This window comes from Choristoneura fumiferana, chromosome Z (genome assembly GCF_025370935.1).
Source record: "Choristoneura fumiferana chromosome Z, NRCan_CFum_1, whole genome shotgun sequence".
In the NCBI taxonomy this organism is placed as follows: domain Eukaryota; kingdom Metazoa; phylum Arthropoda; class Insecta; order Lepidoptera; family Tortricidae; genus Choristoneura; species Choristoneura fumiferana.
In genome coordinates, this window is record NC_133472.1 from 20215083 (window position 1) to 20240843 (window position 25761).

A 25761-nucleotide genomic window follows, 5' to 3' on the forward strand; every position below is an offset into this window, starting at 1 on the left:
GTGAGAATTCAATTTTATTTATTAAATCCCCAGCACGTCTTAAGCTAGCCCTATCAACTAAATACAGTGCCTGCTCAACAATGAGTATTTAATTTTTTATATTTATTTTACGAAAAACGCTGTATGACGTCACAGTGAGACAGCCACGTTCCACTGCCTAGAAAAATTCAGGTCGTACATAACATAATCTGTGGCATTACAATTTAACAATAATTCAAGCACGGCTTAGGGTCCTAAATGAACCGTGACAAATAGTTTTATTTATCTCTCTTCTTTTAGCTCCGATTATTCCTGATTAAAATCTGATATTTAAATTTTTTTGTATTTACTTGTAACGTAGTAATTTAATAATTGCATTTGAAAAAATACATTGGAAATACTCGTATACATTTCGGACTTTACGATAAATGACAACTGTTTAAGGCCGGGTGCGCATCATGTGATTAAAGTTCTAGCTTTGTCACTCTTTGCTTTTATTATAAGCAGGACAGGAACATTTCAAATTGTCAATTTGCTTAAGAGTGTAGACCTGCTTTATAGCTGCCTTTATGACGAGACACTGCAGGGGTCAAATGAGGGTCGTTACTTAAATTTTGTTTATTTAATTCAGATTATCACATTTTTGGAATCTGATTTCTGAAAACGCTTCATAAAGCCTATTTCACCAAATGGTTTTTGATTTATTATATGTTGTCAAAAATTGGGACATCCCAATTGTTGAGATAAATAATTGTATGATGATAGTTCCTTTACTTTATTCTTTAATTTTTTATTGCGACAGATGACATTTCTCTCTGTTCGTTTCCCCACTAAAATTGTATCGGTGTGATGCCGCAACAAACTCGCTTTACAATTGGAAAAAGCAAATTTCACTGGCCTCTGGCTTGTATAAAATCAACAAGAATACCTCTTTTTTCAATTCGTTATTAAAACTGCTTACTTAACGTGCAACATGTATTGCGCCTACTAAAAAAGTTAGTTCAAGTCGGTAGAAATTTAATTTCGTCCTTAACCTGACCTATATTTTATTTACTATTTTAGTACTTTTATGTTGACCATAAAATGTGTTACTTTCTTATAAACGATTGCCATTTTGACTTTAAACACTGTCGTTATAATTTTAACCCTATTACTGAATTCGAATAAAATATCTACAAGTCAGATCTTACTGTGAGCGATACCCCTAAACAAAATAACACGGGATAAAAAGCTTCCTATCCGATCCTTCGTAAAGTAGAATAATCCCAGAATAGTTAGCTACTCTGACCAAGAAAACAATACAGCAATCTATCGGGCATTAGAACGAAATAAAAACTAATTTGATATTTTCGGTAAATAACTTTAACCTTGTTCTTTTCCTTTTTAAGGTTTTTAACCTTTTATCCACCTTCGCAAGGTTTTCGTAACTATATTTTTTTACTTGTACCTATCTAAATACGAAGAACCTAATATTGTTGGATGAATAAGAATAAGAATGGTTTATTAGAAAACTACCTTTTCACGGTTAGCTAAATAATGTAATGTGGAAATAAATAAATAAAAGTACAGAAATAATGAATGAAAAATAAAAGTAAGTAAACAAGGTGTGCGTTGCTAATCAATCGCACAATAGTACATTACTGTAGAGGCCGGGAAAGAAAGGCTTGCAGGCATAGATATACGCGGCTGGCATGTTCTTTCAAGCCGAGGCTTGTATAATGCTTTTCTCAAACATGCACTAAAAGAAATAAAAACTCCTAGAAATCAATGTTTTATTCGTAAAACAACTAAAATTGTACCAGACTCAAATTATAACTGCCATCTATTGGTAGGTATAAGTGTTTATTTAATTCTAACATGATTTTTTAAAACATTAAAATAATCCCAATAAAATCAAATTGCTATAGGTAATACATGTAGATATAACGGACTGCAAAAATAAAAAATCACGTTTCTAAACGAAACTTTTGAAATGGCAATAGAGCTTACTAGCAAAATGGCTAAAGCCCAAGTCCAGTCAATAAAAAAAGACAATGACACTTGTCAGTTTTCCCGCCAAAACTTTTTTTATTGTGTTTTCTGTTCGGCTTTTAGGGCCATTATACACGAACTGCAGCCCATTTAATCAGCAACATTAATACTTTATTATGTAATAGTTATTTATGATACAAGTGCGGAAAGTAGGCAATTCCCAACGAGTGACGGAGAACGTAAAACACAAGCGAAGCGAGTGTTTTGAGCCGGCACGAGTCGGGAATTTCCTACTTTCGATACGTATATCATACAACGTTTTTCAATGTATTAAGCGAGGAAAAAAATCGAGGCAGTGACTAACATCATTTATTTGCTATACTCCTTTTACTAGGTACAGTGTAGGAGGTATACACTTTATCAAACCAACTTTCATAACAATCATTGACCCAGAAGATTAGAACAGCTACAGCTACTTATGATGTAAAGGAGCCTTTGTTTTAGTATCGTGATTTTTTACGATTAATTATTAGCCCTTGTTGCTTGACATTGTCCAGTTATATTGGCTAGTCCTTATCTCCTGCACGCTCGTATAATGCTACATATCAGTGCAACCTGTGAATAAATCCGTTTAACAGTTAATTATCATCAAGTAGGTATATTTTTTATATATGTATCTAATCTACCAGCTATTTAAAAAAGTCACCGTAAATCTGAGATTGTTTAGCTTTGGAATTGTAAATAATTCAACATTGCAAGTAGGTACTAGTTCACGTTGCAACTATCTATACTACGAGTACCTATACCTACCTACCCACCCACCCTAGTCATTTGGCACACGATATAAATAAATAAATAACCAATAAACCAATTGATCTAGTCCCAAACTAAGCAAAGCTTGTACTATGGACACTAGGCAACGGATAAACATACTTACATAGATAAATACATATTAAACATCCAAGACCCGATTCGTATTATTCATACAAATATCTGCCCCGGCCGGGATTCGAACCCGGGACCTTAAGCTTCGTAGTCAGGTTCTCCAACCACTTGGCCATCCGGTCGGCATATCCAATAATATTACATCTTGTATTTTAGCCGTAAAAACGACGATTTCAAAATTGGGTTTATGTAAAAATATCATAAATTGTAATATATCGGTAAAGTTTTAACTTCTAGTTTCCGCTTACTGTCCCCTCGGTCGTTTGGAGCCGTCTATGAAACTGTAGGTTAGGTTGGGTAGCCAAGATTGCCCTCGGGAGGGATAAGTTTGCAACTGCGGCCGTGGGGCCGTGACGTAGGCCTCCAGCCCGCCCGCACCCGCACCCGCCTGCTCCGACTGCTGTAGCATATCGTATGTATAGGCTGCTATAGTATACCAAATTACCCACCTTTTCTCTTAGCTATATATATTCGGTGCAGTTTGAATCCCTCAGAATTCCACACCACACCTCAGAATTGAACAATGTGGCGAAATTTTCCAAGATACTCTATGTACAACTACAGAATTATTGTTTACTAGCTTTTTCCCGCTATTTTAGTCGCGTAAGTAGTAAAATTATCGATTATAGTACAATAGATGATGATACCATTACCGCTATCCTAGAGATCTACTTACCGCCGTAAATGTCAACTTTCCTGCAGAATAGTACAACCTACATAAACTCTACACATACTCGTATAAAGCCGTGGTTAAATGCCCTTTATTGCTCTATTTTGATAAATATACTCGTAGCACAGTGATAGACATCGATATATATGTACTAACGTACTAGATATCGCGATCCGAACACTCATTCTGTTCCACTGCTTTGGCCAGTTGAAGGTACAACGCGCTTTAGTATGACTTTGACATTCATGAGCGACGGACGGATTAATTTTTCATTGAGACCCGGAATGTAAGCGTGAACCTGCACGTAAGTAACAATTCACTACTCAAATAAGTAAAATTACATGTTGTTCAAGTGATTAAGCAGCTAATAATATTGTAATACCACAAGAAAAACATTTTTTTAAATAAAACGTCACGCCATCCATCATACAATCATAGACTAAACATGCAGACGTTCCCATTCAAAATTGGTTGTAGGTAAAAAAATGTGACTGAACTTGAATGACAATTCGTTTAATTGCTTTATTTTTGAATATTTATTTTATGTTCTTTCTTTTTAGTCTAAATAATATCAACAATTTGATGTTGTCGTAAAATATGACGTCGTGCGTTTTTCGCTACTCCAAAAACACGGCAAAAAATGTCAGCGAATCATCAGGTGTCAGTTTTCATAGGTAAGTTTATAGTTAGAGGTAAATTTGTAAGTATACGTTTTTGTTGAGTTTTTTTATTGTGTATTGTATACACCTACATAAAATATTATTATAATCACTAAGTAGGTTTACGAAACCTTGAGAACATAATATTATATGGGTATGATTTTATTGATCACCTAATAAATGCGTTTTCGGCGACCTAATAAATAATATTTGTTCCTAAAATAGTAAATCTGTAACATAAATTGAATCGTCAAATAATATTAAAACGGTTACCTAAATAATAATTGAACTGAAATTTGACGATAATGATATACAATGAATTAAATAATAATAATAATAATAATATCTACTCACAATGTACACCAATTGACCCAGCCCCAAACTAAGCAAAGTTTATTCTATGGGTGCTAAACAACGGGCAGACATACATAAATACATATATACTTAAATACATACAAACATCCAAGACTCAAGTATCTATTACAAACAATTATATTCATCATACAAGTATTAGTAAAAAATGTTCGGATCTGGCACTTCGCCGGCCGCTACCGCGGCACGCTCGCTTCGCTCGCTCAGCTCGCGCACTGAGGGTCGTAGTTCTACCTAATACTCCTCCTTGCTTCACTCGTCGTCCTACCTAACAAGACCTGCCTTAGTAGAATAGGTAGAAGCATCGAATTAAGGAACTGATCTATTTATTAGGTGACAGCTATCTATTATTTTGGTGATCGAATTTTGATGATCAAACTATAATTTAGGATACAGGTTGACATTCATCTGATGACTCATACGTAGAGACAGATTTGATTAATTTGATGACCAATATATATCTTATAGATAGATATAATAATAAGGGTATCGCAGTTTAGTGACAAATCTAAATTTAAGTGACAGATAATATAGTTCCCATATTATAATAGCCATACCTAGATTAGATTTTAATCCGTAAAGCATTTTGTCATTGGTTAGCACTTAAGTACGTACCTATTACTAGCGTATTCAGATTTAAACTGCGTTCAATTGATTCTCTTGTAGTGATATTGCATTATTAATTACTCTTATTAAAGTCTCGCCCCTCATATACTACATATATATTTCAGGTTTGTTAACCCTGGTCATCAGAAAAGAGAAGAATGGATAAAAAATATTCAAAAGGATAGAAGCGAAGACACGTGGCAACTACAAAATATTCGCTTGTCTGCTCTGCACATTTTCAAGCTGATGATATATATAGGACTAAAACTGGAAAGGCTATCTTAAGAATTCAGCTATTCCTGATTTGGCGCTGAAAGTGAAGTGAAGTGCAATTGTACGGCGCGTCAACATAAAAGGAAAATCGGGGAATGCGTTTTATTTTTTTATCTACAATTATTACCTAACTTGAAACTGTTTTGCGTTTGTAACAAGGGGTATAATTTGTTACCACTAAATTATCTAATGTCCAAGGTACACGCTAAGTCATTAAATCTTAGAACAAGAAATTGGGCTATACATTCAGGTCTACCCTTTCTGGGTGCAGATACTTTAATGACCGTTAATCTATGTCACAGCGACGTTGTTGTGATGACGTAGGTTTACGGGCATGCCTTATATAAAGTCAAGATTACAAGTGTTGTAGTGCCATCCTTTACAAATCAAAGAAGCCGGTAGAAGAGGCTGATTTGCCGTCATTCTCACAATGTTTTTTGCTCTGAAGTAACGGTCATACCAAAATCTTCAGCATTCTTCCAGATGTTTCTGTTGAAGACGTTGAAGTGATAATAACACCATGTAATCTTTGACTGATCAAAAACTGTTCTAAATGCATTTATTTGTCCTAGCTCATAATCGCATTTGTAAATTCTAATATTTATACCGAGCACATCGCGTATCAAGAAAAACAATGCTTTATGTTCTTTCGCCTTTGTTTGGCAACATCGCAAACAAAACTGGGACAATGTTTGTTGCGATTTCCGAGCTCCCTGCATCAACGTGTGAAGTAAATAGCTGGAAGAATGGTGGAGGGACACGTTTAAACGTCCCGTCGCCGAAGAAGTGTTTGTCGTGAGCAGCACAATACTTTGTTATCTTTAGGTTTTTTTTACAGCAAAACAAACAGATTTTGGTTTCCTCGTCCAATTCGTACTCCGCTCCGCGACTAAAAAATCATTTATGAGGTATTTTGACACTGCCAGACTTCGTAAACTCAGTAGTAACGACGTCCAGAAAATTCCGTCTTGCCCTATGCAAAGTGTCTTTAACAGATTGAAAACACGGAAACGGGACTTGTTTAGAAACGTAATTTTCATTAATGTGTGAAAGACATGCTCTTGCATAGTTTTATTTCACGGATATCATACATTTCACAAACATTGTCCTTCGCCTTGTCAATAATTACATTACATCCCTCATAATTCCTCGTTGAGTTTCTTGCCGGATTCTTCTCAGCAAAGGTTTTTCCGAACCGGTGGTAGTTTTTTATTGACATTCATAAGTGCTTGTTATAGCCTAAATTGAATTTTGACTTTGACTTTGACTTTTGTCAGGATCGGCTTCGCATACATGTTGACTTTCTCGCATTACTGCCTCGTTTTCTTGTTTGACTGTAATGGACGCACTGCACTCATCTCGTTTATTGCATCTGCAATATGAGGTTCCATTTTTGTTATCGGATACGCGTGGTTGTACTTGTAGTCTCCGTATATGCAGGCTTTTTTATTTTTGTTGCTTTTAATATATATAATTACTTTTCTTCCCATATTTTTCTTTTAATAAAATAACTTTAGGAATGAATTGTACGGTAACCGCATGAAAACAAATTATAACATTATCTGTCACTAAGTGTCATAGGCACTCGTAATGATATTTTACCTATTGTTTCCTCTTCTTATAAACTTTCGTGTACTTGTACAGCCGAGTTCATAAATATATGAGCAAATCCGAGGCTTCAAAAATAAATGAGCATATAAAGGTACATATGCATCTTACAGATTTACCAATCAAAAATATGCGTACATATCACCTGTCATATTAATCTGAGCAAGTCCCACAATAATATGTAAGCAACTGAAAACTCATAAATGTCTGTACTAATATTTTTCAAAAATATTTAACCAAGTGAAAGTACACTTGTATACTTACGCAAAACTTTTTTCAAATATTTATAAGCATGTATTGGCGTTGATATCCGGTTTGATATTGCATACAAAAAAATGTTAAAAAATTATAATCAAATAAAATAACACCCCTGAATTTCATCAAAAATTAATAATTTTAAAACTTAAAATTAATAAGTAGAAAACGCAGGTGTCCAAAAAACCATTTGGGCGTACCTAAGGATAACTTTTGTTTGTTATTGTGCTGTGTAAGTGAAGTGCCTTTCAGTTAAGTGAAGTTTTATTACTATATTTTATTTGTACAAATTGGTTTTCTAAAACAAAAAATAACACAGCAAAATAATTATTACTTCATTTCCGGTTGACAAACCTGATATGAGTTAAAGGGTCTTGATAGACAGATGGACAACAAAGTGATTCTATAAGGCTTCTGTTTTTTCCGATTAAGGTACGGAACTCTCATTCTCGAAAGTCTCACTTTTATATAAACGAAAATATCCAAAAATTAAAACCGTACAGACATAGATAATGGTGATAATGATTTTACGTTAAAAAAATAATTGATCTAGGGTTAAAAACCAGAGAGGAAAATGTCGAGAACGTTTGTATGGCAAAATAACCCCTAGTACATCCTCTTAATCTATTCCCACAACATTCCTACACCGTCTGTGGTGTGGCATGAAAAGATATCTCTGAGCAAGCCGGAGTTATTGCTATTAATACACATAATTTCTTTTATAAATTACAAATTTATTTATTAAAAAAGACAATCTTAAAATTAACAACTAATATAGAACAGATGATACCGTAACTTGCACTAACTCTAGTACACTTTTGAATATTTTCACTATATCAGATGCATGCTCTTCATTAAAGTCTGTGTGTGCTGAGTTGTCCACAACAGCCCCCCAGTCTGCAGTATCCAGGTGCTCAACACCATCGCTTTGTGCAGCAATCGTATCGGCATAAGGTGCACCATAGAGCACCCAAAAACACATTTGGTTACGTCACCCAAAACTCTTTTTAAATGTCGATCCTCTGGACTGGAACCACCACTGCCTTCCATCATTTTTAGTTAGATTATGAAAAGTCACGTACGTGTTATGGAATCACAATCCTTAATGACAGCTCTGACGTATCAAGTCACTATCTAAAACACATTTAGCAAACTCTTCTTCGTACTTATAAGTGGCCAGTAATTTAGCATATTAATCGCTGTAGAGTTTGATACCAAAACGAATAAATAATATTTATTTAACCAATGTCTTACAAATTAGCGTTTAAATCCAGCCATGCCTGCCTCTCTCCCGAACATTTCGAGTAAAGAAGAAATATTGGACTGTGGTCGATTGCGTATCTGGTCGATTGCACGTCTGGCATATTGCGAATTTGAAATATGGTCGTTAGCGTGTTGGTAAATTGCGTTTCTGGCACTATGCGTCTGAAGGGCATAATGCCAGATTTTCAGATTCACAGTATACCAGATTCGCAGAATGCCAGATTCGTTTCTTGTCAGCATTATTTACCATTTTCGGCTCAGACTCGTTCTGTCTGTTTCCTAAAATGTCTGCTTCTCAAAATGGCCTTCTTCCAACAAACGTCCCTTTCCTATAATGTCTGCTATTTTGTTTCCTATGATGGCTCGTTCCTAGCTTTGGGCTTAGCAGTGGGACGTTTATAGGTCGGGTTTATGATTGTGCGAATCTGGCATTCGGCGAATCTGATACTATGCGAATCTGGCATTCTGCGAATCTGAAATCGGGCATCGTGCGAATCTGGCGTTTTTCGAATTTGGTACACCGCGTCAAAACCCGAAATCCTTATATCATTACTATACTTACGAGTAGGCTACGACTGTCTTGTATATTGCAAAGTAAGAAGCCATTGCATTTGCTATACATATTTGAATATTCTTACCGCCGTTGTGCCTGAACTAAAACAAGCCTTTCTTTACCATCAAACCAACAGCACGCATATTAACATTCTTGACATAACTCAATAAACGTCTTACGGTGTAAAGTGTACCTTAAACACTTCGTAATTTTACGCTTTATGAACATTATGTATCAGATTTTATTACTTAATTTAGTGCGATCGCAGAATTTTATAGCCTCTTTCCTAAGGTTTATAGAAAAGGATGAATATTCGCCTTGAAAGCGAATCGTTGCCACCTGTTTATTGTATATTCAAAAAACACCCAGTCATGTTTTTTTATCCTTCGTTTGACTACTATGCATGTGTTATTGCGGTTTTTGTTGAATTACATTCAATTATACCTAGTGCCATCCACGAAGACGCGTGATTTTGTCAAAATTAGCTATTAATGACATTGTAATAAGAACCACGGCACGCATCATCGTGAATGACTCTACCTATACAACTTTCCTACTGAAAATATGTCACGCACAGTTTAGTTTCTTAAGCCAAGCAATTTGATTTATTCAGCATCAGTTATCAATATACTTAATCAATAATTGCCAATGCCTACCTACCAATATACCTACTTAGTATTAACTACTGTGTCAGTGTCGCAGAATTACTACACGGTTACTTTTAATGGATCACTGGCAGTGTATACTTAGGTTTAAATAGGCGAAAGACCTCGATTGGCTGAATTTGCAACAAAGTTCCGCAACCATGGATTTAACATTAGGAATAAGGTACTACTCGTACTTACTGCACTAATATAGTTGAGGTACGTATATTATTATGTAAGTCGATGACCCAAAGACGGACCTGTATTTATATCTCAAGAACTGATTAACATATACAAACTTGTACTCAACTCGGGAATCGAACTCAGACGTTTTGAAAAATAAAACTTACATTCTAGATAATATCGTGTTTCACAGTAACATTTATTGCCTACACTATCGATATCCAAATATAAAAAACGTTTTTTTTTTTTAATGTTTGTACGCGTTTATTAGCATGTTTACTATGCTCAAATCAATGACATGGTTCCTAAGAACAGATCTTCGTATGTCTTATAGTTTCAGACTTTCCCACTCTGATCGATTTAAATGAGCCACCCTGTATACATATCGATGGGTCCTACGTAGAAGGGATTAAGTGTAAAATCCTTACTTTATAGGACTGGCTTTCAAAGTCAAAAACTGTCGTAACTCAGAGATGGTGTATCCGAGACTTTTAAAATGTGTCATACCAGCTAATAGTAGGTACTCTGTCCTCCAACCACAACTAATAAATAATAAAATATTTTTCATTAAAAGTTATGGTAAAATAAAAAAGACAGTAAGTAAAAAGACTTATGTGTTATTTTGGTTCATATACGCGTTCAACTTTAAAATCTTTGGTAAAAAAAATACGTTACCCAAGATACTTGGAGAAATTAAAAAAAGTATTACAATCACATTACGATGTAGCATCGGGGTAGCTGCGTTCCGCTTGAGGTACAAGTACCTGAATGGCAGTTATGTCCACAGATAAAAAAAACCGCCCGGGATTTACCGCGTAAAAGTATCAAACGTACGTTTAGCTCTTTTACGTTAAAATTGCATCTAGTTCGGCCATTTTACTTCAATGATAACTCTAAAAAGAATTAAATAACAGTATTTTTTAATCCGCTATCTAAATATATATGTTTATGGATACCTATAACGCTAAAACTCAAAATTGAAAAAAAAAAACACTGGCCCTGAAACATAGGATATAGGCTAGGTGCTTTTTACCTAACTACCCAAAACAATGAGTTTTTAGTGTATCTTATAAACTGCGGGTAGTCCGCCACGTAGTACAGTCGACGTCATTAATAAGTGATCACTTATTTATGACTTATTACGTTGCCTGTACCATCTCAATGACAACAACTTTCAAATCGATTCTCACCATAGGCACTCAGTAATACCTCAATGACATACCAAATTTCATCGAAATCTGTCCAGCCGTTCCTGAGTTATAAATGGTGTAACTAACCCATAACTAACCCGACTTTTTTATTTATAGATTTTATGTATAGATCTATTGTATTCATATTATTAACGTTAATAAAGTCCTACATTAAAAGTGAAGCTTAAAGTTAAGACGGCATTCATTGACTGTTAGGCAGTACGAAGTTCGCCGGGTAAACTAGTATTTTGTAATTTTAAGATGAGTATTTAAACGTTATTTAAGAAAATATCTAAAAAAATACCATTCCCCTATCTCCGAACCTACGAGATCTAAAATAATAATAAAAAGATTTATTTTAGAAAATACCTACCTAAAGATTACAGAACAATTATGAGAAGGCTAGGCTACTAGTATTTTTATATAAATCTTTAAGTCAATATAGGCACGTATTACGTCGGTAACCAATGTAAAATAACCCCATATTACAAGACTCTGATAGCACTGGCCCTTATAATACCTATCTTTTTTAATTATCAATCCTAGCGAAAGAGCGAAGGGATATTTTTCGTAGAAAATTTTATGTTGATTACTTGTGTAGAAGAACTTTTTTTATTACGGGCCACCGTTAACGAGTTAGTTACGAAAAACCCGTTGACTTCACCCCCATTCATCAGTAATTGTCGGTTGCCATCATCATCCATGTTTTTATTTTATTATACGGTTTTTCCCCCTATTTATCCTTCTTTGGGTAAGCTAACCTAACAAAATATACGATTTTTTATGGAATATTTAATGTATTTGAAAACAAATGCAATAAACTAAGTTAAACTACGAGTAACTTAAAAGAGCTGTTGAGGTGTCTGAGATTTTTATTTATTGAATAACTCCTTATATATCTCGTATACTAAGCTCACCTCACGCTAATATACCTGAACACCCCATAGTTAATTCCAGTTTAAACTGCTTTAGTTTCGCTTCCGATATTTTTATTTTAGGTCATCGACACCGATGCCTTAAATAGTACGTATGTATGTATGTAAACTCTTTATTGTACAAAAGAAAAGAAACATAACACAATTGACAAACTATGTAATTTTAATAACATTTCCCAAGCATTTCCCAGAATAGCGCCACCTACAAGTTCAATATTTTTGACATATTCAAAGAAAGTCACATGACACAGGAGACTTTTGTGTAAGAGTAGAATTCGACCAAATCTAAAATAAACTAACATTATCCTTTCCCAATTTTGCCTGTCTGGAATTTGACGAATTAGAGAGTTCGTCGCGCCATCTCTACGAGTATAAACAATGTGGTGTTTATCTCGCTTCAGCGGAGCGGCGTGTGGAGCCGCCGTGGGGCCAGCAGTTCCGGCTTCGTACGCTCGTCATGGAACAGATGTCGCCTACAACCGGTAGGGGATAACTTCAAAAATTTAATAAGATAAACTTGTACAAGTCAGTGGTGAATTGCTAATGTTTCCATTATAATTCAGGATCCAGTATTGCAAATTAATCTCATCCATCTGTTACTTGACTATGACATATAAATGTAAAGCCTATCGAAAAGATTAAAATCTCTTTTTACAAATTATCGAAAAAGCTATCACCTTGTCAAAATAATTGTAAATCGCACATATACGAGATAGAATAAAAAAAAATTAAGGATACGTCAGGGCAATATATAGAGACAGGTCCACAAGTGGATGGCATATCTCTATATTTACGAGTATAGCTCTAAATCGTCACGAATATTTACTGACGACTACGGCTTGTTGGTCTGTATTTACTTTTACTGTTTTTTTATGTGCAAAGTTTACTTTGATTTGATATATTTTTTTATGTGCAAAGTTTACTTTGATTTGATATATATTACTACATTTGCCAATCCGCCATTATTATAGCGGGGTAGGTATTATAATGTATAAATTTAAAATGCATATCGGTTGAAATACATGCAGTTGAAATACCGAAAGTTGAAAAATATAATGGTTAAAATAAATATTAGTCAAAATTCATAAAGCACGTTTTTCATATTGGTCAAAATACATACAATTAAAATGACTAAGTTCACAATGTATATGTTCAAAATATATAAGTACAATCAGAATATATAATAGTTGAAAGTAATAACAATTAAAATTCCTATAGTACGTTTTTCATAATGGTCAAAATACATACTAGATAATGCCTAGGTTCATCATCATCTCCAGTCTATTTACGTTGTATTTACATGTTAAATTCTGAAAAAGCCAGCGGCAGCAGCAGCGGCCGGCGAGTTCCAGAATTGTAATATATGCATTTTTCTTTGTGAAAATTCAGTGTCTAGTATGTATTTCAACCATTATAGAAAACATACTGTATAGATTTTGAACGTATACATAATGAAAATATGCATTTTGTGCCATATGACTAAGAAACATTATGCGTTGTAACCATTATATATTTTGACCACTATGTATTTCAAGCTTATGCGTTTAGAACTTATGTCAAATAACTTTATATATTTTGAAGCATTAAATTTTATAATTTTCGGTATTTCAACTGTATGTATTTCAACCGATATGTATTTTAAATTTATACATTATAATACGTACCCATTATAGCGTTACGTACGTGACCGTGAAGCGACAAGGTACAAAGGTGTGCTGCTAGTTTTGATGCTAACTGGCACCTAGGTACACTTAAAGTATAAGTGACTTTTGGCGTTGTTAAGAAACAATAAAATACAGATGATGGTTTTTTGGCAGTAGTTGTATTTGTTGAAACTCGTTTGGCATCTCGTGTGCTTAACTCATATAGCTCATTTTATTGTCACGGTTCAACATGTGCAATCTGTAGAATTGTGGAAACAGATCGCCTATACTGACATCTCGAAGCGCTTCATTTGCAATGTCCTGGATTAGTGGGCTAAGGAATGCGGAGATATCTTCCTGTAATTGATAAATAAAAAAACTCGATTAATAAGTTTAAAATAAAATAGGTTCACAATTTTTTAATATGTAATTCATTGATTCTGGCGGTAGGTACTTTGCAGAGGACCATACTTTGCATATTTTTTACCAACTTCATCATAAAAAGTCCTGCAGAAGCTTTGTATCTTGCAAAATGGCGAAACATGTGTAGACTTATATTATTTGAAGAATATTTTTCCCAAATTTCAGTCATAACTAGATTTTTTTTTACATACTACCGTCCTCCTCCCCTTTCACCCCCTTAGGGGATGAATTTTGAAAAATCCTTTCTTATCTCGTGTACATGTCATAAAAGGAACCTGTTTGGGCTGGGCGTTGATGAGTCAGTGATGAATGAATGAATCGACTTGATTTTTATATGCGAAAAATATCTAATCTTACTTAATTTTTTTTTATTCGACTGGATGGCAAACGAACAAGTGGGTCCCCTGATGGTAAGAGATCACCACCGCTCATAAACATCTGCAACACCAGGGGTATTGCAGACGCGTTGCCAACCAAGAGGCCTAAGATGGGATACCTCACGTGCTAGTAATTTCACTGGCTGTCTTACTCTCCAAGCCGAAACACAACAGTGCAAGCACTGCTGCTTCACGGCAGGATTAGTGAGCAAGTTAGTGGTAGCAATCCAGGCGGACCTTGCACAAGGTCCTACCACCTGCAAACATTCTTTCACAATCTTGTAATGTATGTACCTGCCAAATTGTTAACATCTGGGCAACGTGCAGGCTTGCACTTGCACGTATGTAAGCCGGCTTACATACCTCATAAAAATCAAGCAACTCAGGGACCAAGTGGCTCAGGAACGAGTTGGCGAAATCGCTGGCGCCGTCGTGGTTGAACAACCCGTTAAGTGCGGACTAAATACATAAAACGGAATACATTGATAATATATATGTAAAATAAATATGCATGGAACATCATAATACTTACTCAAGGAAAAGAAATAACTTAATGTTTTTTTATGAAAAACCCGCCACAAACGTGACGGGCACGTTCAGTCGTCGAAGATAGGGTTCCGTAGCGTTACGAAAAAATGAAGCAATATTTTTTTAAGAATTATGACTTGTACGGTATCTTCCAAGTTTGGGGATATTTTATACCTATGGTTGCTTTTTACTCTTAAACTACTATTAATTCTCAAGCATTCTAGCTACTATCAATCTTTAGCCGTTATAGTTTTCCATGCGTTGAATAGTTTTACTACCATCATGATTTTTTTTAAAACGGGTCGATTTTATGAAGATTTTCACTTAGTTGAATATTTCGCAAACAGATGACTAAATCGAAAATCGCAACCCCTAATGATTTTGAAAGATCTATTCAACGATACTCCACACTATAGGGTTAGACGAGAAAAGAAATCACGCCTACTTTACGTCATTTTTTTTTACTATTTTGTCGGCATAGTTGCTACATGTACCCGTGCAAAATTACAGCTTGCTAGCATTGATAGTCTCTGAGCAAAGCTGCGGACGGACAGACAGACGACATACATGGCGAAACTATACCTATGGGTTCGGTTTTTGCCATTTTGGCTACGGAACCCTAAAAAGGTGATTTTAACAGCAGGCAGAAGTTAATGTTACTAATTTTATTAAAATGTTTCTCGTGAATAATAGATACCTCAAATCTGCTTAGATTGACGTGAATAATAGAATTCGATATGCTCATTGTCCAAACTCCAAATGTGAAAGATCCAGAAGCTTTAGGTCCGATTAAGTTGACTCTGCAAAGATAATAATACAATTTTTACGCACCATTTATTCACATATTTTATTCCTACTTTTGTTCGCAACTTCGTTCGTGTAGGTAGAAGGTAAATTTAACAATTACTTAGTTGACACCATTAACCAAAAACCTCAAGAGCTAACAACAAATCAGGCAAAGTCCTACCTATACCGCGATAATTTCTAACTTTTCAACTATATTGCACGTCTATGAGTTGGTATGATCGTCCAGTAATACGTCTACCAAATATCAGGTCTCCGTCTCCAGAGGTTCAGGCTGTGCGCTGTCTGTCAGACAGTCATTCACGATACTCCTTTATATTATAAGTATGTATTTTTTTAGAAAGATACTGAAATATATAGAATAACTTACTTGCCATCACCTTTGCCGAATATATTTAAATCTAAGACTGGTATGAATAGGTCATATTCACCTGAAAAACAAATAAATACTTTTTAAAAAATTACTTGCTTTTAAACATAGTTATAAAACGGACGAGATTTTAATAGTATATTACTACAGAGGCCGCGAAATAGGGGATTGCCGGCCCAGTAGTTATAGATGGCCGAGTGTTAACGAGGCTATCTAGAGATACTAGGCCTGTATAGTGATTTTCTCAAATAAATCCAAGGAAATAATACCATGTGACTTGATGATGAACTCATAACGGAAACAATAACACTTATTTAAATTAAAAACCACTCGTTTTAGTCTACGTATAAACCGAATAAGTATTTTTTTTCTATTCCCACCAAAATATTATTTTTTGTAAGCTGTTCGGGTTAATGTTTTTGCCGCCGAATCTTGAGATAATTTCATTTATTAAAAAATACAATGCCTTAGCCAATTGTTATTTAAATAAATAATTACCAATAAATGTCAATCCTTCCTTGTGTATCATATTGAATAAGTACCTGATTGAATCTAAAAAATCTAGTCAAAAGTAAATACACATTCACAAATCATGTTTTGCTTAATATTGGCAGTTAATCATTATTAGATAGTCAATTAAAAAAAAACCAGTGAAACAAAACAAAAGACAATCTCTTTGCTGGCCATGGCCAGGCAATGTTGTTTGAAATACCATTACTGTCCTCTAATTTGAAATTAGAACGAATATTCTTTAAGTGCTATACAAAGACGTACTTCGCGTTCTATCGTGACAAATATAAGGACATTTCCTTGTATGTTTGAGAAAATATGCATTGTATGAATTATTTGTATGAATAATACGTTACGTTAGGGTACGTAATTTACCTAACTATTTAAGTATGTATTTATCTATATAAGTACGTTTATCCGTTGCCTAGTATTCATAGTACAAGTTTTGCTTAGTTTGGGACTAGGTCAATAAAATTGGTGTCAAGTGTCCCATGATACAATACAATACAAAGACTCTTTATTGTACACCAGAAATAGTAAGCGATACAGAAAACAGAGTCACCTGAGGTAAAGGCGTCACTGTTTTTTTGTGTATTTTTGATATTTTTTAAATCTCAAATTATGAAGTATGTATTAAGTATATTAAAATACTCTTGCGTTCTATGCTTTATACAACTCTTTACCATAAAAATTTCTGAAGTTACTTTTTTGCTGCACGACAATTAAAATATATACAAGCATTTTTTTAAAACGGGATTTTAGACGCTTTTACCTCAATTTGGGAAAATGCATCTTTTTTAAATAATTATCTAACGTTTGGGATTTCGCCTCAAAACTTCATGGCGCGTGTTCGCAATATAATAATCTAGAAGATTATTACTAATACAAGAACCACAAACCGCGAATAATCAGCTGAGACCAAAAATAGTATAATTAGGGAAAATGCGTCTTCATTTACAGACGCATTTATCCAAAGCTAAATACCAGAGGTTGCAAACATTTTTTAACCTACTTAAAAAAAGAGGAGGTTCTCAGTTAGTCGGTTTTTGTAGCCGATTCAATTAAGTATTATTTTATATATATATTTTTTGCTTTTTAGTTCCTGTGTGTGTTTTTAAGGCAGTTTTATTTTTTATTTAAAAATATTCTACGATTCGACCGATTGAACTAGAAGATTTTACGATTGAAAAGAGTGAGATGAAAAGTTTAATTAAGTGACATTATTTAGACGATAGTCAGTGAAACCTTCTACAGGTAAAATAATATTAAAACTACATTATAAAAAAAACGGTTATTGACCACTGACATTGGGGTAAATGCGTTGCATAGACGCAATAACCTCAAAGATACTGACGCATTTAGCAAAGTTTCATAAATAACTTGCAAAGATTTTAAATGGAAATAATTCTAAAAATGTAGCATTTTTAATGAAAATTTAAATTCAGACATGTGAACCAACTAATACTGATCGTGTTTAATACAAAATAAACAACTAAACCCTAAAAAAAATGAGGATGTAAATGGATTTTGTTCACTAACTCAAGCACTGCTAAACTCTGGTGTGGTACCAAATTTTAAAATTGCCGACATCTTGGAAACGATTCACCGAGACGCCCTCTATGTTACAGGTTGTTCTCCAAGTAGTTCAAGTGTCTATTACTAGATGGCAGGAGCTGTTGTAGCTCTCGCTGTTTAAAAGATAACTCAAATAAACGCAATAACCCTATAGTCGCTTTTATCTCAGGTGACTTACACAGAGAAAAAATGACAAGGTAAGCAATAGGCGGCCTTATCGCTTAGCGATCTCTTCTAGGCAACCTTTTAGGCATGATATTTATTATTATTTATTAGTTCCTGTGCGACCAAGCTTCGATTTGTCATCCCCGAAAACCCCCTCATACCAAATTTTATCGAAGTCGTTGAAGCCGTTTCCGAGATTCTGATTATTTTTATATATATATATATATATGAATTGCTCGTTTAAAGGTATTAAGCCGAGTTTAGACTTGCCGTAAAGCCAACGAATTTGTAGTGATCAGTCGAGCGCCGCAATGTAATGCAACTTGCACGATTTTTCTCGGAAGTCTAAACTCGTCTAAATTAGATCGATAGACAGATGTAGATGCGGCCATGATGCGGCACACTTCAAGGTTTTTAAAGTCTTTTTCATCACACTTGCTCGTAAACAGTGTCATAACATGCAGGCTACCTTGGTTGCAATCCCCCAAATAAAACCCTCGACCTTAATGTGCTTCTCATAAAACCCGTGGTCGGTAAATGAGTAATTGCGCGTACTAATTTTCATGCCATGAAGCCCATGGTCGGTAAATGAGTTTGTTACTGCATGGCGTGCTGCTGCTCCGTGCGCGCGCTGCACACGCACGCCATGCACATGCTGCGGATGGAGGGCGGCGGGGAACTGGCACTGTCAAGAGCGCAATCAGCGGCATCGAGCGCAATCAGCGGCATTTTACTCGCAAATGCGATGAAAAACATTGTATGTCGCACGGGCGGTACTAGAATTACGAACATCGACTCTTTAAAGCCCTCAGTCTTCGACTTCGGGCTTCTAATAGACTCTAGTTCGTAATTCCTTATTTACCGCCCTTAAGACACAATGTACTATTATAAAACTTTTACATACCAGTTTCTGCTTCCAAAATCGGTAAGTGTGCCTCGAACTCAACTGAGTATCGCTGAAAAATTAAACTAGTTAACGAGATACTCAGCCGGTCCACGATGAAGGTACTAGCGTACTTAACCAGCAACTGGTTAATGGTTAAACGTGCCCTGCAAATAAAATTTGTGAATTATTTTATACTTTCCAATATTACAAATGCGAAAGTGAGTATGTTTGTATCAACTCTTAAATACTGCAAGCCTTAAATATTGAACGATTGTGATTTGAGATAGTTTTCATCTCGGAAAATTGAAAAGTTTCTGCGGGCTCGCGATAAACCAATGCTTCGCAGACAAAGTGGCACGCTACGCCTAGTGAAGTTATATATGAAACTAGCCGATGCCCGCGGCTCCATCTGCAAATAATTCGTTTACTGCTATCCCGCAGGAGCTATAATTTTTCAGGATAAAAACTGTCATATCGTAGGTCCTTCCCGGGATCTCAAACCGTCTGCATACCTACCTAATTTCATCTAAATTGGTCTGACGGTTTAAGCTTGAAATGCTAACAAGATAGAAAGACACTGACCAACAAATAGACAGAGTAACTTTCTCATTTATAATATTAGTAAGGAAAAGATAAGGACTAACTAAAGCGAAATTGAATTTAAAAAAGAAACATACCCGGGAATTCCGACAAAATCTTCATCGACATGCAAATGCTCAATTTCTAGGGGATCCAGTATCGGAACCCCATCGGAACCAGTCAACATCAGCTCTCTTAAATTCTCAAGTAATGCCAAGACTTGCGTTTCTAGTAAACTGTTTCTCGGTGACCCTGTTGACACAAAAAAAAAATTAAAATATGATGTCACATTCAGGGCGTTTGGCAGATGGTCGGACATACGTATACAGGGGATTGATGTGGCCATATGCAACGTGATCGAGCATAAAAAAATTAATGCGCCCATAGTTTTTTTATTTTTCAAATACTTACTCCGTTTTCATGATTTAAAATCTTTAAAAAAAATCTTTGGGCCCAAGTGATTTTTTTTATGCTCGACCACGTTGCATATGGCCCCATCTATCCCCTATGTGTATACATATGTCCACCCATCTGCCAAACATGATTTATTATACAGATAATAAATGTGAAATTGTATGTATGTATGTAAACTCTTTATTGTACAAAATAAGTAAACAAATTGTAATAGTATATTGTGTCTTAAGGGCGGTAAATAAGGAATTACGAACGAGAGTCTTAATAGACTCTCCTAATGGAACCCTAATATTTTTCATCATATTTGCAAGTACAATTTTATATTTTTTAAAGAAAAACTATTATTTTTACAAAAATTGCCGATGCCCTGGCGCAGCCCTTGGCAGCGCCAGCACCGCGCCGCCCTCCCCCTCCCACAGCATGTGCCTGACGTGCGTGCGCAGGTCCTCCTACAGGTCGTGCAGCAGCAGCGCGCGCAGCAGTATTAGTTAGTACGGGCAATGACTCATTTACCGAACTTGACAACAACAAAAGGTCGAGGGTTTTATGTGGGGCATGCCAAGTTAACCTGTATCTTTTGATACTGCTTACGTGCAAGTGTGATGAAAATATTATAAATACGACAGCTGTGAGTTTATTTTACGTACTTGTAGGGATGCGCATGCGCGTGTTGTGTGTATGTGTGTGTGCGTTTGTTTGTTACTCCTTCTCGCTTAAACGGCTGGACGGATTTGGGTAAAATTGGTACGTAGATAAAAACGTATAAAATAATAGTAAATAATATAGTATTAGTGTACGCTGTAGTCAGCTGAGCAAGTGTCTGTCAAATACGAAACTTATTAACAGGTGAACATAAACTAATCAATTGCATTTATTAAAAATCTGTTCATTTTAAAACTTTACACTCAAATAAAAATAAATTTATACACATTACACATCATTATTCATTAATATACTCGTACTCGTAAAATGTCGTTTTGCAACGTCAAATTGTTATAATCTGCGATACTGAACGTCCCTCTTTAGTCTTATTATTCTAACAACACTTGACCTTGGACACAACTTTTTAAAAATTTGGTCAATTAAACAATTACTTTTCCAAACATGCGTTCACTGATCGAAATAAATAAATAACTCAATATTGATACGAGTATATGCCGATTAGGTATAGTACGGAATCCTACACTATGCATGGCCCGACACGCATGTGACCGGTATAAGTATTAAAGTATAAGTCTATTTACTTATTCTTGATGGAGTACAAGTTTCTAGAAAAAATTACGACCCACTTTTTCAGTCGTGTTTACGTACGAGTTTGTGATGAAAAGTGTCATCTCTTCTTTCATTCTTATGCTTTAAAATATTCTTCTGAAATCTTATCGTAAATAACCCAGATGTTGGGTGGAATGATAATAGCATATTTCAAATGGCGGATAATTGTTTTTTAATCTACGATAGCACCGGAGGACAAAGTGATAAATCAGTACGAGTAATTTGTTAATTACAAAAAACAATAACAGATTTTCAAAAATGCTTATGTTCTAATAAACGGTGTCGTAGGTGATTAAATGTAAGGTCTAGATTAGTTACTTAATTTAGGGGCTGTTTCACCATCCATTGATTAGTGTTAAGTGACGGTTAAATGTGATGCCGTCTCTATTTGTTTTGTTCGAATAGACGGAGACGGCATCACATTTAACCGTCAGTTAACACTAATTCAATGGATGGTGAAACAGTCCCTTAGTGTTTTACCGCCCTTCTAAGTTTCACATAATATTTAATCATTTGCCGATCTAGTTAACATTCTGATATTATTATTTTTAACTGTCCTTTAACCGTTAGATTTGACATTTGAATGAATTTTTAAACCCCTATAGAAATGCCCAATAAAAATACATCGTGGTTTTACTAACGTTGCAAAGAATAATAACAGTTTTTGACCAGAGGCAATACGGTCTAAAAATATAAGAATTAAATTAAATGACCAAACAAAGTAGGTACTTCTTAAAAATAAAACTAAACAATATAGAAGCGCGCCTTATGGTTCAACATAGGAATATTCCATCGCTCAGTAAATGCGACTAAAATGGTGTTGGGGCTGCAGCAGCCAGGAGCAGTGCTTCCTCTCGATGACTGAATTAAACACGCACATCGTTGTACGTCTTCTAGTCAACCCACGAGGCAAGTATTATCTACCGAGCTTTGGTATAGATAAGACCAAGGTAGATCGATTGTTCTCCCTCGAACTCCGTGTAGCAAATTTTATCGAAATCGTTATAATATATGTCGCAGCGTTGTTACACTGGCCACACCGGTGACTGTTGGAAAAGCTGTTTATTTTAATTTAAGATCGAACTATCATTAGTCAACTTTGAAGATTGTTTAATCACTTTCTTTTAAATGCTCCTTTAATTATTATTGCTTTATCGAAACGTCAAGTGATGACAGGTCATGTCAGGTATCACTTGGGGGTGCTCTGTGTTTAGTTCATACTGAATATGCGGGTAGATCGATATACGTCAGAATGACATTTAATGTCCGTTATAAAACGGGGACGACATTCTTGATCGAGCAGTCGCGCTGAGCACAAGTGTCTAACGTAATCTATTTGCATCGACTAAGTGCTTTGAGTTTAGTCGCCAATTATTAGTAATTTCGTGTACTTAGTGCTCGTGCACCTACCTAATAGCAGTCTTTATTTCTGATATTGAAAGAGATTTGGAATATAGACCACGCAATGTATGGACGCAAGCACAGAACTCTCCGCGTTATGATAATTACTTAGCATCCTTAGTAACTATGTTCCATTATTAGTGACGAGATAGTGTGATAATGAATTGTAACGAAATAAACCATTGTATCGTGTTGTTTTGAAAAGATAAAGAGAATATGTGTAGATAGTTGAATATCTCTTATTTTCCTCTCTTCTCCTATTTATGTTTTTACTGTGTTTTTGTTGTGATGTAGTGTGTTTTTCTTGTCAATAAATGTTGTGAGTTTGAGTTTGATAATACCTCGTTGAGTTTCTTGCCGGTATGTTCTCAACCGAGGTTACTTACGAACCGTGCAGTAGCTTCAATGTTAATTTAAGCCTTAATTGAATAAAGATTGGCCTTACAAGAGAAACATGAGTGTAATAATTTCTATCATATTAACCGACCTTGAAGAGGGCCAAAGATGGAGACCAGAACTCTGCTATGCTGAACATATATCCTGACACATCTGCTTACCTGCCTATCTATCTCTCTGTGCGATTATAATTCAACAGGTAAATAATGCTACCCACTTAAGAAATAAAAGAAAGAAAATAGTGTCGCTCTCTCTATTACCCATCCTTTCTGCGATCACCAAAAAGTAATCCAAACCAAATCTTATATTTATTTTGGAGATTTAACGATATCTATGTAATTTGCTTTGCGGGGATTTTCGGAGACGAAAAATCGATCTAGCTAGGTCATAACTCTGGGTAAAGGCGTCTTTTCGAGTTTTTGCCCGAATCAACCTTGGTCACCTAGGTTACTATGATGATGTCCTCCAAGACGTATCCGTCGACAGCTACACCCTGTCAAGATAAGTTAGCCTGGGCCCTTGCGTGGGCGCCAGGCGCGAGCCCATGCATCCGAGCCCGAGCCCCGAGCCCCGAGCCGAACAAGACCTGCAGTGCAGTATGCCATCAGCGATAAGGTGTACACGTAAGAAGGCTTGGGTCGAGTTTTCCGGAGTTGGCGTTTGGCGTCAAGACCCCTACTATACCTAAATAGGGCAGCACACAGGCATACAAATTTTGTGTCCTTTTTGCTCTCGTGATGAAAGGTATAATGTTGTCCTTTCCCTCGACGTCTACGAGACTAGAGACTCCGATTTGATGTCTTTTTACGTTTATTTTTCGGTGTTGTAATAACATTATCTCGCTTATTATATAATGTTTTTTGCCCAATCTCATTCATACATCATCCAATTTAATATTGAAGAATCTTCTGAGATAAAGTAACAAAAACGCTAATTGATAGATTCAGACGTTACTTTGCATATAGGTCCATAATCAACGAACTACGATTTTTTACTTTGCTACTCCGCTGCTTGTCTTGAGGGCGGAGAAGCACGACAAAAATGAAAAAAAGTATGCAATAAAATTACAGAAATTAAAATAAGGTCTATTTGGGGGTTTCTCAAACTTATGGCTCCACGTACCCCTGTTATAGTTTCTAGACGACAGCGAACCCCCCCCCCCCCAAATAGTAATAAAATTGGCTGTTGGAGAAACTAAGTTTTTTATATTTTAATTGTCATCATAATATAATGTATATTATTTATTTCAATAAAGTAACAAGTATAAAAAGTAAGTAAGTATATAAGTCGAATAAAAAAAATAAAAAATAAAAAGTATAGGTAAGAATCATCTTGCCAACGAAAATAGAAACTGAAACAAACAACAACAAATAACAAACAAATAAGTAACATATTTGGAGTTGAAATAAAAAATACAAAAAACTCCAAAAACCAATTTTTATCATCTTGCCAGTCTTGCAGTCACCATCAAGTAAACCTTGTCGCGAACCCCTAGGGGTCCGCGTACCCCACTTTGAGAAACCCTGCCTTAAGTAAACGCTTTACTTCATTCTCTTAAATACTGACTTACCTGCCTTTACTAATTCCGCCGGTAGAGCGCTCACGGCACCTGACAACACGACGAGGGCCACCAGACTCGTTTTTGTTATCATCATCTGAACACAAATATTTTTAGAATAATTTTAATTCCCATAAAAAACATTAAATATATTCATCAAGAGCGCACAATTTGATCGTTACCTTCAGAGTTTAATGTATCTACAGCAATCAGTGAAGGAGCTGTTGTCACAATGCTACAGGTATTCAACGATTATTTGATAACTTGAAGTGTTTGGTATTCATTAATCTACTAACACTTATAGTGTGAAATTTTAATCCGAGGCGATAAGAAATCAAATCGTTCATCGTACGAGTAAATATAACATACATAGACCGAATTTTACAAACCATAATTATATGTGAGTGAGAGAAAAAATCTAAAGCTTACATAAATATAGCCTAACGATCAAAAATAATGAAAAAAAAAAACAAGTTATTTTTGCCCTTCGCAAAGCGTACAATTTTATAAGTTTATTCATAATCGTAAAATTTATATCTGCGGAATTCTCATTGCAAGAGTCTGATTCTCTACTGGGTTCGCTAGATTGCTGAGTGGCTAGATTCGTCATAAATGTCGGAGTGACATAGGGTACTCGTATGCCTAATATACGTACATAATAGTAAGAAAATGTTTTGTAACAATATGAGTATGAAATGAAAGTTTGTGACAATGTAAATTCGAATCGATTTATTGCGATTCTCGATTAAATAAG

At 35.3% G+C, this 25761-nt stretch overlaps 1 protein-coding gene and 1 long non-coding RNA gene across 2 annotated transcripts; one reads left to right on the forward strand and one right to left on the reverse strand.

Annotated features, from left to right (window-relative positions):
- Positions 1–3799: 3799 nt before the first annotated feature.
- LOC141431065 (uncharacterized) lies at positions 3800–6910 on the forward strand. Its single transcript, XR_012451695.1, has 3 exons — positions 3800–3869; positions 4126–4239; positions 5328–6910. It is a non-coding gene; the product is annotated as an uncharacterized lncRNA (long non-coding RNA).
- A 6998-nt stretch (positions 6911–13908) lies between these two features.
- LOC141431047 (uncharacterized) lies at positions 13909–25296 on the reverse strand. Its single transcript, XM_074092020.1, has 8 exons — positions 25190–25296; positions 25020–25104; positions 20065–20218; positions 19406–19551; positions 16252–16312; positions 15775–15877; positions 14913–15008; positions 13909–14106 (listed from the first exon to the last, which is right to left on the reverse strand). Exons 2-8 carry the CDS (start codon positions 25102–25104, stop codon positions 13963–13965), a joined length of 789 nt encoding a protein of 262 aa, XP_073948121.1. The 5' UTR covers positions 25190–25296; the 3' UTR covers positions 13909–13962.
- Positions 25297–25761: the final 465 nt, after the last annotated feature.